Source organism: Pleurodeles waltl, chromosome 8, assembly GCF_031143425.1.
Source record: "Pleurodeles waltl isolate 20211129_DDA chromosome 8, aPleWal1.hap1.20221129, whole genome shotgun sequence".
NCBI classification, from domain to species: domain Eukaryota; kingdom Metazoa; phylum Chordata; class Amphibia; order Caudata; family Salamandridae; genus Pleurodeles; species Pleurodeles waltl.
The window spans coordinates 1,306,010,533-1,306,027,965 of NC_090447.1; the positions used below are offsets into that span (position 1 = coordinate 1,306,010,533).

Below are 17,433 nucleotides of genomic sequence, written 5' to 3' on the forward strand. Positions count from 1 at the left end.
CACTGTGCTCAGGTGACAGGCACAGGTTACAGACCAAATGTTGGTCTGTATAAGGGTATTTGTTGTGGCATTTGGGACAAAAACGGAACGGGGTCCGTTCCATCGGCGTTGTTCGACACGCGCTCGGGCCGACCAGGCCCCGACGGGGGATCGAAAACTACCCCGAAGGGCACCGGAGCGCGTCGATCTTCGATGCGGTGTTGAATCTAACTACGCCGATCCCGAACGCAACAATACCGACGAAAATCTTCCGATATTTACTAACTTTCCGTTCCGAAACTCGGAGCGACAGGAACACGTCCGAACCCGATGGCGGAAAGAAAACAATCGAAGATGGAGTCGACGCCCATGCGCAATGGAGAAAGAAGGAGGAGTCACTCGGTCCCGTGACTCGAAAGGCTATGCAGAACATGTGTATCTACAGCGACAGATGCCATCGAACAATGTGTTTCAGGCTCAGCTAAAACGAAGTCAATATTACTGCACAGGTTTTTTGTGATTGAACCAGCCACAAACAAGAGAAATGTGGTTTTCTACCACTTTCCAGTGGTTCGCTAAATGGATGAGCGCGCCAGTGTACTTTTATTAATAAGGATACTATTATGGACTACATTCTGTTGGTATCCCCCACATTTGCAAGAAATGCTACTATTTTTTATATGGACCCCAGTACAACCATGCAACAGCTTGCATCCATGTTATCTGGGTTAAATGTAAAAATCAATTTGATAAAAATTATGCACATTAATGATATCTAACTGTAGTATCTTGTTTCAAGGCAATCACTTTTTTAAAAACCTTTATTTTTGCTTTTAATGTATACAAAAACAAGAACACACACAACACAAAGTGGATGTTAACAAGTGCAAGTACCATAATGTGCATCTTAATTGATTTACATGGAGGCCCTTCAGAGTGGAAAATATCACATTTACAAAGTCAGTGAACGAACACGGATATGCATAACCCAATACCTCACTTGATAATTATATCTCTTCCATAGAATATTGCTCTGCATACCATCTTGTCTCTGGGTCTAGCGGGTCTGATTCAGTGTCCAAGTTGCTACGCTCGTTAAACAAGTTACTTACCTTCAGTAATGCATTATCTGGTAGAGACAATATCTAGCAGCAGATTTCTTACCTTTGAATTTCCGAGGTGTCAGAATAGTTCTGGAAACTTTTGCATGACCAGTACCCCTTTGTGCTGTTGGGTGGCTTAGTTTGGTTCTGTGCTTCATTGGTGCCGGAATTGCCATCGGGGTCACCTATATAGGTGTCACCCAGGAGCACGGACGTCAGTTACTTTTCACGACTTTCCACACCACAAGTGCAGAGCCATCAAGTGAACTGACAAGTGTGTATCCTACCTAGGGCCTTGAAAAGGGAAACAAGTCTAGCTCTAGAAATCTGTCTGTACAGCAGGGAGGCATTGTAGTGCCTCTAAAGAATCTGCAGATAAATACTGTCTTTACCAGAGAATGCGTTATCGAAGGTGAGTAAACTGCTAATCTGACAGAAACTTCTAGCTGCATATTCCTTACCTTTGAATAGATAGCCACGCCATACCATCCTGGTGATGGGCTGCGGATAAATGTAACTCGAGTAAAAAGCCCTGCCGGACCGAACGGGCGAAATGCCTATCTCTGCGGACCTGATTGTCCAGGCAGCAGTGTTTGACAAATGTGTGCAGGGACGCCCATGTTGCAGCCTGGCAGATGTCCAGTACAAGTTAACGGCGTGGCAAACAGATGTCAAGGCACTCGCGAATATAAGTTCAATCATCCATGTGTTTCATGTCTTGTTCATGGCCATCAAGCATAAGTCGGACCAGGATAATAGGCAAAGGTTAAATTTATTCTTGGAATTAAGTGTCCATTAAAGCAACAACAGCCAACACGTGTTTCGTCCTATGAGACAATTACTCTTAAAGACTTCATCAGGGCTGTAAGAAATATAAATTGTGACCATGATTAGAGTAAAAAAAACTCATCCCAATGGACATCCAATACCAACACCCATGTGACTTTTGTGAAATACCCTAACTTTATATGTGACAATACGTGAGCAATGAAAAACATTTAAATTAGACATGAAGCCTCCATTAGATAAGCTAGTTAAAATGAACACAGTAACATCCAGCCTAATGTTATGTGGCAGATCTTTAACAAAGAGGGTAATACTCTATTACCGAAGGAACGAACATTATGAAAGTCATGACACCCACGTGCATGCCCTCACTTTCAGGATTAAATGAGGAGTAAACATAGTATAAAGCCCAGCAGTGAATCCATGTGATCTAAAGAAATAAAAAAATAGGCACTACCAACTCCTAAGAGTGCAAAAGAAATATCACTATACGATCCAAAATCACACCTAAGATATCAAGAGGCATACCTTACATAAGAACTGAAAGGACCACAGTTCCATAGAAGCTACATTGGCTCTCCTGGAGTCCCCACCAAAATCAACATCTATAAGTTTGGAAATAAACAGTAACCCGAATTAGCCCTGATTTACCACCAAATTAGTCATGAAAGTGACTAAAGTAAAAAACAAAGTCAGCAAAACGTCTACTTACCCCGTAATATGCAGTCCAAATCGGTAGCACTAACAGATCACTCAGGATTAGAGCAAGCGAACACTATAGTGCCCTAAGACAAGATGATGATCGATACCCTATAGTTACTCACATGAGGCAGTGCACCAAACAAGGTCAGATGAAAGGTTTTGAATGTTTTGGTTTTGACCACGTAGCTAAGGATCCCAGAGGAGGGAACAGAGAGAACTGGCCCTTAGGAAACGGGAGTGTTACTGGATTCTTAAACTAAGGGCGGTGGAGGAGGGTCAACACGAATTTTGAAATGGAGTACTACTTGGGGGAATAACCTGGCACTTATGTTATCCAGTTACCATGATGTATGTTGAGTTTCACGGAGGGATAATGAATGATTACCAAATGGTCATTTGTTTTATCGCTTTGACATTGTCTAAGAGCAGGTGAGCAAGGCAGACTAATTGTTTTACCATTACATATGTACAGGAGACATTTGTTTATAGACATTAACTGCAATTGGATGTAAAATGTATTCTCTCTATACTTTCAGATGAACATGGACTGTTTGTCTGTTAATTGTAAATGTAAATTGTAGGTATGATGTACAAATTGGAATTATGTTGCCTTATGGGGTGCATGATAGTCATGACACACGAGTGAAATATCTTCTCTTAGCTACTTCCATGTTTACTATGATTACCCTCCTTTTTTCCCCTTTTTCTGATGAGGTTGATGATGGGTATTGCTTTTTCTGTTCTGGTCTGACCATACATTTCTGAGACCACAGTATATGTCGATACAGACACTCAATATGGAGCCCGTGCGAAGTTTTCGTAGTCCGTTATTGGTTTTTAAGACTGTTATCTTAAAACTCATGTCTGATGTTTCTATCTCTAAGATGGTGCCCGTGGGGGGTACTATTGTCAGTCCCTTCTCACTTTCTCTCTTTTCGATCGCTTGTGGATTTACTTCTATTGACGGATAGAACTGACACACCCAATATGGCGCCCGTGCGGTGATGTCAGAGCCCGGTATTGATTGTTGAGATGGTTATTTTTAACTTAATTCATAAGCTTCTTTCTCTAAGATGGCGCCCGCGTAGGGGATGGTAGTTAGTCCTCTTTCACTCTCTCTTTTTCAGAGCGTTTGTTAATGCCCTATAAATGATGGTCTTCCCGAGTGCCGGCGCTTCTTTTACACCATACGGGAGTGCCGCGGGATGATAGGAACGCAGTCTTCTTTCTTTATAATTCACAAAGGTGAGTGAGGGGGCCTGGCTTTAAAGACTTAATGGATAGCATTGAGCAGGACGTAAGGGTTTGGATTGAGAAGTCTAAATATTTTCACATGCTTGCTTTCAGTGGCTTACAGGTGTGTATACACACCGATATGAGCATATACGCCTGAATTTAGACTGCATATTTCGGGGTAGGTAGATGTTTTGCTGACTTTGTTTTTTACTTTAGTCACTTTCATGACTAATTTGGTGGTAAATCAGGGCTAATTCGGGTTACCGTTTATTTCCAAACTTATAGATGTTGATTTTGGTGGGGACTCCAGGAGAGCCAATGTAGCTTCTATGGAACTGTGGTCCTTTCAGTTATTATGTAAGGTATGCCTCTTGATATCTCAGGTGTGATTTTTTATCATATAGTGATATTTCTTTTGCACTCTTAGGAGTTGGTAGTGCCTATTTTTTTATTTCTTTAGATCACCTGGATGCACTGCTGGGCTTTATACTATGTTTACTCCTCATTTAATCCTGAAAGTGAGGGCATGCACACGGGTGTCATTGACTTTCATAATGTTCGTTCCTTCGGTAATAGAGTATTACCCTCTTTGTTAATGATCTGCCACATAACATTAGGCAGGGTGTTACTGTGTTCATTTTAACTAGCTTATCTAATGGTGGCCTCATGTCTAATTTAAATGTTTTTCATTGCGCACGTATTGTCACATATAAAGTTAGGGTATTTCACAAAAGTCACGTGGGTGTTGGTATTGAATGTCCATTGGGATGAGTTTTATTACTATAATCATGGTCACAATTTATATTTCTTACAGCCCTGATGAAGTCTTTGAGAGTAATTGTCTCATAGGACGAAACACGTGTTGGCTGTTGTTTCTTTAATGGACACTTCATTCCAAGAATAAATTGAACCTTTGCCTATTATCCTAGTCCGACTTAAGCTTGATGGCCATGACACCAAGACATGAAACACATGGATGATTAAACTTATATTCACGAGTGCCTTGACATCTGTTTGCCGCTGTTTTGTTTCTATTACAGAAACATAGGAGGAGTGAGGAGGATCCTACTGCCGGGAGCACCGTGCATACGTTAATTTGTTATTTTGTGATTTTGGTGATTCACTGTGAGCACTGATTCGTATGACTATCTTCCCTTCCGTATTTCCAAGTTAACACCGTGGTTGCAGCTTTTTCTCTGGAGGAATGGGCTCTTAAGCAATTCAACAATCAGGAGGCTGCTTTTTAGCCAGGGCGTAGCAGATTTTAATACAGAGAATGACCCAGCGCAAAATGGTTGGTTTCTCTACCTGGCAACCTTTTTTTTTTTTTAGCTCCTACACAGCCCACGAAGAGTTTAACTCTTTTGTGCAGTCAAGGCAGAACAATGGTCTTTTTGGGTCCAGACGATGAAGTCTCTCCTTTTCTTTAGAGAGATGTGGAGGAAATGAGGAGGAGCGTAAAAGGTCGGCAGAGTGACAAGACTGTCCCAAATAGAATGGGGTCACCACTTTCGGGAGCACCATCGTGTCCGGGAACACAGTAAGATAGGGAGGCACAGGAAGGCAGGTAGAGCAGATAGATAACCCTTAAGAATGCCCAGAGCCCTGCTGGGCAAGGGTAAGAATGAAAAGAAGAATATCCAAAAGAGGCAAAAAGAGTGTCAACAGACTTTTCTGAACAATATTTTACAAATTCTTTGCTACACAGCAGGCATATACAGTTTTGGTGGAGGGCCACCTAGCAGCCAAGATAACTTTACAAACTTCAAGAGGAAGGTCAAAAGCTATCAACTGTCGCCGCTCAATCACAAGAAGGCGGCGAGTTGACAGCTTTGGGTGGATTACCCTTTCTTGCTGCTGCAAAAGAAGATCCTCCAAAAGAGGCAGCATGATCGGAGGATCGATGCTCACTCTCAGATGCTTGGGATACTAGAATCTCCATGCGCAGTCCAGAGCTACAAGTATGACTTGGGCCCAGTCGTTCTTGATCTTCTTGAGAACTCTGGGCAGAAGCGGTATGGTGGGAAAGACATACATGAGGCCTGAACTCCCCTAAAGGCGAAAAGCATATAAGTGCAATAGCCGCCTTGGAAACTCCAATGCGCAATACTTCTAACATTGCACGTTCATTGCAGAAGCAAACAGATCTAATCAAAGCTCTCCCTACTGCTGAAAGAATCCTTGTGCCACCTAGAATGGAGACACCTCTCGTGATCTGCTGGGCACCGGCAGCTGAGTTCATTTGCCATGGCTTTCAGAGAACCTGCCAGGTGTGGAACCACCAGGGTTACGCCCTGCTGTTCCAGCCATGTCCAGAGATGCATGGCCTCTTGACAAATGGTCCACAACCCCACCACGCCCTGCTTGTTGCAGTACCACAAGGCCGTAGTGTTGTCCGTGAACACTTGCACTAACTTCCACTTGACAGAGGGAAGAAATGCTTTCAATGCTAGCCAGATCGCTCGAGCTCCAGCAGCTTGATGTGGAGTCCGGATTCCGCTGGTGACCAGAGTCCTCTGATCTCCACCTCTCCTAGATGGCCGGCCCATCCCAGGAGTGACGCATCTGTCAGATCTGTTTGGGGAAGGTTGTGGAATCTGCCCTTGATCCAATTGCGGTTCATAAGCCACCACTGTAGGCCTTTTGCAGTTCCTTCTGAGATCTGGACCATGTCGAAGAGATTCTTCTGATGCTACGCACCCTGGAATGTCAGGCTTCACTGCAGAGCCCACATATGCCACCTGGCATGATTCATCAGCAGGATGCAGGAGGCCATGAGACCCAGCAGCCTCAGAGTCCTTCTCATCGAAATCCAGGATAGAGGCTGAAACATTGGTATCATAACCTGAATATCCTGGGCTTGCACTGGAGGATAAACTGCAACCTGACCTGTGTGTAGAACAGCTCTGATGAAAGGGAGCATCTGAGAGGGAGTCAGATGTGACTTTGGAACGTTTATAGTGAACCCCAGCAAATGCAGGAGATCTGCCATAGTCTGGAAGTGGAAGATGACAGCCTGGGGCAAGCCATATTTCAACAGCCAGTCATCGAGGTAGGAGAAGACTAAAAACCCTAATCTACGCAGATAAGCTGCAAGCTCCACCATAACCTTGGTGAACACCCGAGTAGCGCTGATAAGGCCAAAGCAGGAGCACAGTGAACTGAAAGTGCTTGTAGCCTTCCTTGAAACGCAGGTAATGCCTGTGTGCAGGCAGAATGAGGGTGTGAAAATACATATCATGCATGTCCAACGCTACACCAGTTAGTCTCCTTGGTCTAGGATGCCTTACTGGAGTTATAGAAAACCGTAGACAAGCATACTTTCAAATTTTATTGGCCACGTTTACACAGAGAAGGCAATACATTTGACTGACTCTTGGCTTGGATACTGAGGAGCAAACAAGAGGTCCCACCTATACTGAGAATGTATACCCGGGGGGAAAGGTGGTTAACGAACAAACATGATATACTAGCTGCCCTGGCAGAGCACATCTGAGATGTTTATCAAGTTGGTGATAAGATCTGCCCAGACATAGCGGAGTTGCTCCTTGCGAGGATAGCCCTGCCTCGTATCTCCCCTGATAGGGTATGAGATCTGGAGGAAAACCTCAGGCTGGAGGAGCTCAGATTCTCCTGGCAGGCTATGTCTATTAAGAGGTTAGGAGACATTTGCAAGCACCGAGCGGCACGAACACCATCTCCCCACCCCAGGCGAAGCAGCACTGGCACATGGTCTGAAAGAAAGGTGGACAACCATCTGCAATGCACCGGGGTCTAACCCTGCGACAAGGATTTGGCGCAGATGGCTGCATGTGCAGTGTGTAAGGGAACAGATATACTTGTGCGACTGTGGGTGAAGAGTACAAGGAACCCCAGGTTTTGCATGACTCGGGCCTGGGACTTTGTCATCTGTGGTTTTGTACCTTGTCATTGTGGGTGTCAGTCCCTATTCCCATCCGAGATACAATTAAAGTCGTCCACTCACAGTACAAGGTATCCCACACTGCCCTCTAGCAACTCTTGGATCTTTCTATAAAACTGCCCTTCATCCACATTGGGGTCATAGACATTTAGGATAGTGATGTCCTTGCCATATAGCATCCCTCCACGTCCACTTCACTATAAAGATGTTGGAACAGCACCCCAGGTGCTATCCAGGAGTCACTCCCCTCTCCATTTTTGCACTAGTTTTTGGGCTCCAGTGCCCATTAGATGTGTCTCCGGTAAACAGGACATCTGGATTTGGTGCCGCCTGAGGTACAAATGAACTCTATGGGGGTTATTACAACTTTGGAGAAGGTGTTAATCTGTCCCAAAAGTGACGGTAAAGTGACGGATATACCACCAGCCGTATTACGAGTCCATTATAGCCTATGGAACTCGTAATACAGCTGGTGGTATATCCGTCACATTTGGGACGGATTAACACCTCCTCCAAAGTTGTAATAACCCCCTATATCTTTTAGTGTAATCTTTCAACCCCCTGACATTCCAGGTGATAAGGTGAGTGCTATCAACCATGAACACCTGTGACCCTCATCCGAATCCAACCTGCCCCTCCCCCTGGGAGGGGATGCCGGTGCACTGGTCCCCCCAGTTTAGACGCTACCTCTCGCACCCGCACATACATTGTAACAGATGCTCTTCCAACGGGACGCTACCTCTCGCACCCACACATACAATGTAACAGATACTCTCCCAGCGAATGTTAGGGAATAAAACATGCAACAACAAAATAACACTTTCCACCCTGGATAAACCACCCCACAACAGAATGGTGTGTTTGCCCATTGTTCATCTTGCAGCCAGGGCTCACCACTCCGCTCTGACCGAGGCTGCCCAATTCAAAGTCCAACGTCATGGCTAAGAATGCTCCATTGCCAGATCATCAGCTCATCTCCACCAAGGTCAGACGCATGCCCAGTAGCAGTTCAGAGGGCCACAACAGCTATCTGGAAATGACATCAAGGGGGAGTGCACCCCAACAGTGTCTGGTGCCTGCTGCTATCTGCACAGACTGGTTGCCTGGAATCCCCCTGTCCACCAGCGCTGCACAGGAGCGGATTCACCGCCAAATCCTACAGGGCATACACTCTCAGCCAAGTAGGGGACCCCAGTATTCGATGCATGGCGCCCAGCCCCCACTGTGTCCAGTATGGTGAAAAAAGAGAGGGAGAGGAGCACCAGCTTATTTACCCGCACAGCAGACAGCCAGGAGCAGTGTGCCCAATCATGCAGCCCTCTGTTTGACAATACTAGATCTCAGTACAGCTTCAACGCTGCCAACAATGTGAGGCCTTGGTGGGGGATACCTCCAGGCTATAAGGTGCACCCTCAGTGTAGTCACCAATTCCTCCAATAGCGGGGGCGCATGCAACGGCACAGAACCTCCAATTCAGAGTGTGTGGATGGGGCACAGTCACCAAGCTCCCCCGCTCAATAGTATCCCGACCCTCCCACCCAGTCTCCAGGCTGCGTTTGGGGCCAAGTGTGTCTCTCTCTACCGCGTCTCAGGGCTGCTACCCCTCCACTGGTTACATCGGGTCACTGCTGCAGGGCCTCCCCTGGTGCAGGCAGTACAGACCATCAGCAGCTGGCAACTCCAGTATAATCTGCCTGCTTCTGTAGGATCCGACGGAAGCAACTGCTGAGTCTTCCGGTCCCCCATTCTCGCTGATCCCCCAGGAGCTGCTGAACCACCTAGGTGGCAGAGCTCCCACCTTGTTGGCCACAGGGATCAGGCTCACAACTACGCGACACCCCAGCTCCAGGTGAGCCCCAGGCCTAGGCCCAACACCAGGCCGCGTGGTCACACTCTCGTGGAGGCTATTTCCTTAAAGGGGGCCCTACAGACCCAACAAAACCAGACTACCGGGTCACCACACCACAGGAAACCAAGTCTCTGGGGCAGGTATTTCACACATGGCAGGATGATGAAGGATATAATGGGGACAGCTGAGAGCTGTTCAACAACACGTCTTCGGCCATCTTGCTTGGTCACACCCCCAGCAATCACTTGTTTATTGCTGTTTAAGTAAAATAATTTTCATTAATTCGTAGATTCAGAAGCCTAAAACACATATTATATTATCATCAGTGGATCAAATTCCACGTATGTCATGGATAAACTTGTGTTATTATGAGTGGTGCTTTACGTTTATGCAAGGTAACTGCAAATATAGCAGAACAAAAATCCAGTTTATCATAACAAAGGTCTAACTGAGCACATTCAGTTACCAAGTGAAGTGGTAAAATTGTAAGCTGGTTTATAAATAAGTAGGCAAGAAATATACAATACAGAAGACGTGCATTTCTTGTTATTAAAAATATGACTTCAATTTGGTCCTGAATTATTAAATGCATAACTACCTTGTAACTGTGTCAAAATCAATACCAACTGGAAACATGTCACAAATGAAAGACAAAATGCAACTTACGGGGACAGGAATAGGTGTAGGAACAGGGATGTTTCGACTGTACAAATGCATAGGTGCTGGTAAATACACAGGCACTGGAATAGGCAGAGGGAAGTAATTCGTCGTCAAATCTTCCTCTAAAATAACAACATTGAAATGTAAACATTTTCAAAATTACCAAAGACCACATATTAAACAATGTGTTTAAAGGAATTACATAAATTACCGGTTTGACAGGATTTTGCTTGCATGTGAGGTTTGCAATATGTAGCTTTCGTCATTGTTAAAGGTTTGCAAAGCACAGCCTTATTCTTCATATCTTTACATGAAGTTGGGTATGGGGCAGGTGTAGAGTTTGAAACCTAGCAGATAAGGTAAAGCAAATAAACAGTGAAAAGGTAAGGTGCTTCAGTCAATACCTTAAATAAAAGTAATGATTAATATGCATCAAGAAAGCATTTTTTACACAAGAAAGCCAGACGACCATCTAAATGTGAATAAACCACAACTAAAGTCAAACTTATAGCAATATGTCACTTATCTTTGGTAATGCATTACTTGCTAGAGGCTATCTAGCCGCAGATTCCTTACGGTGCAATATTTCCCAGGCGGGAGGCTGGATCCAGACATTTTTTTAATAATACAACTGCACACCGGCAGATGCCACTGATCGGCTCGCATTGCCTGTGGCAGATATGCGTGCACAGTGCCTATATAGACACCACCCTAGCGCGCTGACATCAGTTTCTTTTTGTGACATTTCCGTACCAGAAACATTGAGCCACATTAAAAAGCTGATGTACCAGTGAGCAGTCCCTAAGATCCTGATAAAATTTAGATTAAAAAAAAAAAAACTTTTCACCGAAGAGGGGAGGATGATTAAGAAATATGCGGCTGTATAGGCTACCAGATAAGGCGTTACCAAAGGTAAGTAAATTGTTAATCTGATAGAGACTTTTAACCGCAGATTCCTTACCTTAAGGTTAGATGCCTAAGCAATACCACCTCAAAGGATGGTCTGCAAAAAGGTTTAGAACAGATCCTTCTGGACCTGACTGTCAATGAGGTAGTGTCTAGTAAACGTGTACAGAGAAGCCTACATAGCAGCCTGACAGATATTAAGGACAGGGACTCTGCAAGCCAGTACAGTGGTCTCAGTCTCTGGTCTGGTGGAATGTTCGTGCAAGCCCTCTGAGGGTTACTTCAGGACTAATGTGTAGCAGACTTTAATGAAGAGCACAGTCCACCTGGAGATGTTCCGTGTCTGCACGGTCTTCCCTTTTTTTGTGCCGGCGAACTTAAAAAAAAAAAAAAAAAAAAAGAGAGATGATCCGCAACCCAGCGTTCCTTGGTGAGATTATTCTAATACAACATCGCTCTTTTTGGGCCCAGGCAATTAAGTTTATCCTCCTTTTTGGAAAGTTGGGGCGGACAGAAACATTTTGGCAGTGTGATATTTTGGTTGAGGTGGAAAGGAGTTACGACTTCTGGCAGGAAAGAGGTCCTGGTGCTGAAAGCAAGTTTGTGTGGGAAGAAGTTAGAGTATGGAGGGTGCACAGGGAGCTTGTGAAACTCACTAACCCTCTTAGCCAATGTAGCGCCAATGTAGGCCAATAAAAGGGCTGTTATGTTGGTCAAGAGACGTAGACGACAACTCAGCATAGGCTTTAACCATGAACACATCAAAAAAGTAAAAATCTGATTAAGTCCTATTTAGGGCATAAAGTAGGGTTTTGGAGGAACCGTGCTGAAATCTGTAAGGAAATATCACTTTTGTATGGTCATTCCCTCTGAGCCCCTCCCCACCCTTTCACTCCTAGATGCTGCTAGTTCTGTGTTTTACTCAGATTGCACTGATGTCTGCTAATCAGACCCCAATGCCAGTGCCCTAACACTAAAATGAATGCCGAATTGGCAGCACCCAAATGGAAATGGCTAATTTACCTTTAAGTTCCTAGTATATGGAACCCTGGTAGCCAGGGCTTGTAAGTTACAGGGGAACCCCAGAGATTGCAGCATGAACCGACTTTGCCATTGAAAGCAATGACAAAGCCACCACTTCCCCTGTACAGCTGTATACGTCACCCCTCTGACAGGCCTCATGAGTCCTAAAGTAGGGTGCAACATATGACAAGGGCAGGACAAGATTGACATGCCCTGACAGTAAACATGCGAAATGAAAATGTCACTTACCCAGTGTACATCTGTTCGTGGCATCAGTCGCAGTAGATTCGCATGTTCTGCAATAGCTCGCCATCTGGTGTTGGGCCGGAGTGTTACAAGTTGTTTTTCTTCGAAGAAGTCTTTCGAGTCACGGGACCGAGTGACTCCTCCTTTTGTCTCCATTGCGCATGGGCGTCGACTCCATCTTCGATTGTTTTTCCCCCGCAGAGGGTGAGGTAGGAGTTGAATTGTAGTAATAGTGCCCATGCAATGGAGTGACTAAGTATGCACCTATTTAAGGTTGAGATGATACATATATAAATAATTGAAGGTAACTTCCAAACTGCTACAGGCTCCCGGGGAGGCGGGTGGGCACATGCGAATCTACTGCGACTGATGCCACGAACAGATGTACACTGGGTAAGTGACATTTTCAGTTCGATGGCATCTGTCGCTGTAGATACGCATGTTCTGCATAGACTAGTAAGCAGTTATTTCCCCAAAGCGGTGGATCAGCCTGTAGGAGTGGAAGTAGTCTGAAATAATGTCCTTAATACGGCTTGACCTACTGTGGCTTGTTGTGCGGATAACACGTCTACACAGTAGTGCTTGGTGAATGTGTGAGGCGTAGACCATGTGGCTGCCTTACATATTTCTTGCATTGGGATGTTTCCTAGAAAGGCCATGGTAGCACCTTTCTTTCTGGTTGAGTGTGCCCTTGGTGTAATGGGCAGCTGTCGTTTAGCTTTAAGGTAGCAGATTTGGATGCATTTAACTATCCATCTGGCTATACCTTGTTTTGAAATTGGGTTTCCTGCGTGAGGTTTTTGAAATGCAATAAAGAGTTGTTTAGTCTTTCTGATGTTTTTTGTTCTGTCAATGTAATACATTAATGCTCTTTTGACATCTAATGTATGTAGTGCCCTTTCAGCTACGGTATCTGGCTGTGGAAAGAACACTGGAAGTTCCACTGTTTGATTTAGATGGAACGGTGAAATAACCTTTGGCAAAAATTTAGGATTGGTCCTTAGGACGACTTTATTTTTGTGTAGTTGTATAAAAGGTTCCTGTATAGTAAACGCCTGAATCTCGCTTACTCTTCTTAGGGAAGTAATGGCGATGAGAAATGCCACCTTCCAGGTTAGGAACTGTATGTCGCAGGAGTGCATGGGTTCAAAAGGTGGACCCATAAGTCTAGTTAGGACAACATTTAGGTTCCATGAAGGAACAGGTAGTGTTCTTGGTGGTATAATTCTCCTAAGGCCCTCCATGAATGCTTTAATGACTGGTATTTTATATAGGGAAGTTGAATAGGTAGTTTGCAGGTATGCAGATATTGCTGCAAGGTGAATCTTAATGGAAGAGAAAGCTAGGTTAGATTTTTGTAAGTGAAGCAAGTAACCCACTACTTGTTCTGGAGTTGTGTGTAATGGTTGTATTTGATTAATATGGCAGTAGCAAACAAACCTCTTCCATTTACTTGCATAGCAGTGCCTGGTGGATGGCCTTCTTGCTTGTTTTATGACTTCCATACATTCTTGGGTAAGTTGTAAGTGCCCGAATTCTAGGATTTCAGGAGCCAGATTGCTAGATTCAGCGATGCTGGATCTGGGTGTCTGATCTTTTGGTTGTGCTGTGTCAACAGATCTGGCCTGTTGGGCAATTTGATGCAGGGTACCACTGATAGGTCTAGCAGCGTTGTGTACCAGGGTTGCCTTGCCCAAGTTGGTGCTATCAATATGAGTTTGAGTTTGCTTTGACTGAGTTTGTTTACCAGGTAAGGAAGGAGAGGGAGAGGAGGAAAAGCGTAAGCAAATATCCCTGACCAGTTCATCCATAGGGCATTGCCTTGGGATTGTTTGTGTGGGTATCTGGATGCGAAGTTTTGGCATTTTGCGTTCTCCCTTGTCGCAAACAAGTCTATCTGAGGTGTTCCCCAGAGTTTGAAATAAGTGTTCAGAATTTGGGGGTGAATTTCCCATTCGTGGACCTGTTGGTGATCTCGAGAGAGATTGTCTGCGAGTTGGTTTTGTATCCCTGGTATAAACTGTGCAATTAGGCGAATTTGGTTGTGAATTGCCCAATGCCAAATTTTTTGTGCTAGCAGGCTTAACTGCGTGGAGTGCGTCCCCCCCTGCTTGTTTAGATAATACATTGTTGTCATGTTGTCTGTTTTGACGAGAATGTATCTGTGAACTATTATTGGTTGGAAAGCTTTTAGTGCTTGAAAAACTGCTAGAAGTTCTAGGTGATTGATATGCAGTTTTGTTTGATGTACGTTCCATTGTCCTTGTATGCTGTGTTGATCGAGGTGTGCTCCCCACCCTGTCATGGAAGCATCTGTTGTTATTACGTATTGTGGCACTGGGTCTTGGAAAGGCCGCCCCTTGTTTAAATTTATGTTGTTCCACCACAGAAGCGAGAGGTAAGTTTGGCGGTCTATTAACACCAGATCTAGAAGGTGACCCTGTGCTTGAGACCACTGTGATGCTAGGCATTGTTGTAAGGGCCTCATGTGCAGTCTTGCGTTTGGGACAATGGCTATGCATGATGACATCATGCCTAGGAGTTGTAATACCATCTTTGCTTGTATGTTTTGTGTTGGATACATGCGTTGTATGATGGTGTTGAAATTTTGAATTCTTTGTGGACTTGGAGTGGCTACTCCTTTTGATGTGTCTATTATGGCTCCCAGGTATTGTTGTACCTTGCGTGGCAGAATTTTGGATTTTGTGAAATTGACGGTGAACCCTAGTTTGAAGAGGGTTTGTATGATATGATTTGTGTGATTTGAGCACTCTATTAACGAATGGGCCTTGATTAGCCAGTCGTCTAGATATGGGAACACATGTATTTGCTGCCTTCTTATGTGTGCTGCGACTACCGCTAGACATTTGGTAAAGACTCTTGGTGCGGTTGTTAATCCGAAAGGCAGTACCTTGAATTGGTAATGTATTCCTTTGAATACAAACCTTAGGTATTTCCTGTGCGATGGGTGTATTGGTATATGGAAATAAGCATCCTTGAGGTCTAAAGTTGCCATGTAGTCGTGCAGCTTTAGCAATGGCAATACTTCTTGTAGTGTGACCATGTGGAAGTGGTCTGATTTGATGAAAGTGTTCACTACTCTGAGGTCTAGGATTGGTCTCAGTGTTTTGTCCTTCTTTGGTATCAGAAAGTACAGTGAGTAAACTCCTGTGTTTATTTGTGTGTTTGGCACTAATTCGATTGCATTCTTTTGCAATAATGCCTGCACTTCTATCTCCAGGAGATTGGAATGGTGTGTTGTTAAATTTTGTGCTTTTGGTGGTATGTTTGGAGGGAATTGTAGAAATTCTATGCAATAACCATGTTGGATAATTGCTAGAACCCAAGTGTCTGTAGTGATTTCCTCCCATGCTTTGTAATAATGACCTATTCTTCCCCCCACTGGTGTTGTGTGGAGGGGGTGAGTGACCTGTGAGTCACTGTTTAGTAGTAGGGGCTTTGGGGCTTTGAAATCTTCCTCTATTTCTAGGGAATTGCCCTCCTCTATATTGTCCCCGAAAACCTCCTCTATACTGTCCCTGGTAACTGGACGGTGTGGCTTGTGAGGTGCTGGCTTGTGTGCTTTGACCTCGAAACCCCCCTCGAAAGGGCGTTTTACGGAATGTGCTGTAATTCCCTCTGCTCTGCGGGGAGTAGAGTGCGCCCATGGCTTTGGCAGTGTCCGTATCTTTTTTGAGTTTCTCAATCGCTGTGTCCACTTCTGGACCGAACAGTTCTTTTTCATTAAAAGGCATATTGAGAACTGCTTGTTGAATCTCTGGTTTAAATCCAGACGTTCGGAGCCATGCATGCCTTCTGATAGTTACAGATGTATTAATTGTCCGTGCAGCTGTATCTGCAGCGTCCATGGAGGAGCGGATCTGGTTGTTGGAAATGGTCTGTCCTTCCTCGACCACTTGCTTTGCCCTATTTTGTAAGTCCTTGGGCAGATGTTCAATGAGATGTTGCATCTCGTCCCAGTGGGCTCTGTCATAGCGCGCAAGTAGTGCCTGGGAGTTCGCGATGCGCCACTGGTTTGCAGCTTGTGCTGCGACTCTCTTACCAGCTGCATCGAACTTGCGGCTTTCTTTATCTGGGGGTGGTGCATCTCCAGATGTGTGGGAGTTGGCCCTTTTCCTAGCTGCTCCTACAACAACAGAGTCTGGTGGCAGCTGTGTAGTGATGAAAACCGGGTCCGTAGGAGGCGGCTTATACTTTTTTTCCACCCTTGGTGTGATTGCCCTACTTTTGACCGGCTCCTTAAATATGTCTTTTGCGTGCCGGAGCATACCAGGGAGCATAGGCAGGCTTTGGTATGAGCTGTGGGTGGAGGAGAGTGTGTTGAACAAGAAATCATCCTCGACCTGTTCTGAGTGGAGGCTTACATTGTGATATTGTGCTGCTCTAGCCACCACCTGAGAGTACGCGGTGCTGTCTTCTGGTGGAGATGGCTTTGTAGGGTATGCCTCCGGGCTGTTATTTGACACTGGGGCGTCGTATAGGTCCCATGCGTCCTGATCTTGGTCACCCTGGCTCATGGTGGTGTGAGCTGGGGAGTGTGATGGAGTTTGTGCTGGTGAAACGTCAATCACGGGCGGAGGAGAGGGTGGTGGTGTAACTCTTTTCACCACTTTTGGTTGTGGTGTTTGATCCGTCTGGAACTCCAACCTCCTCTTTCTCCTAATGGGGGGAAGGGTGCTTATTTTTCCTGTCCCCTGCTGAATGAAGATACGCTTTTGCGTATGGTCCACATCAGTTGCTTGTAGCTCTTCCTCAAATCTATGCTTCTGCATTTGGGAGGTTAGCGAGTGCTCTTCTGTATAAGAGCCTGAAGCTGGGTCGCTTGCAGTTTGTTTCGGCATCGAAACTTTGTCTGCGTGTTTTTTCGGCTCCGAGGTGACTTTTTTCCTTTTCGGGGCCGAAACCTCTCGGCGTCGATCTGTTTCGGTGCCGCTGTCTCGGCGTCGAGCCGTGTCCACCCCGGCATCACGGTGTCGAGGCTTGTCTCCAGCACTTTCTCG

General features: G+C 45.1%; 1 protein-coding gene across 3 annotated transcripts in view; it reads right to left on the reverse strand.

Moving 5' to 3' along the window:
- Window positions 1-17,433, reverse strand: part of ZMYM2 (zinc finger MYM-type containing 2) — an 851,515-nt gene that overhangs the window by 394,879 nt on the left and 439,203 nt on the right. For all 3 annotated transcript variants that reach the window (XM_069202286.1, XM_069202285.1, XM_069202287.1), the window contains exons 13-14: window positions 10,449-10,584; window positions 10,244-10,359 (exon numbers count right to left, since the gene is read on the reverse strand). In XM_069202286.1, the coding sequence (XP_069058387.1) occupies window positions 10,244-10,359; window positions 10,449-10,584 (252 nt within the window). The remainder of the gene's footprint in view (window positions 1-10,243; window positions 10,360-10,448; window positions 10,585-17,433) is intronic.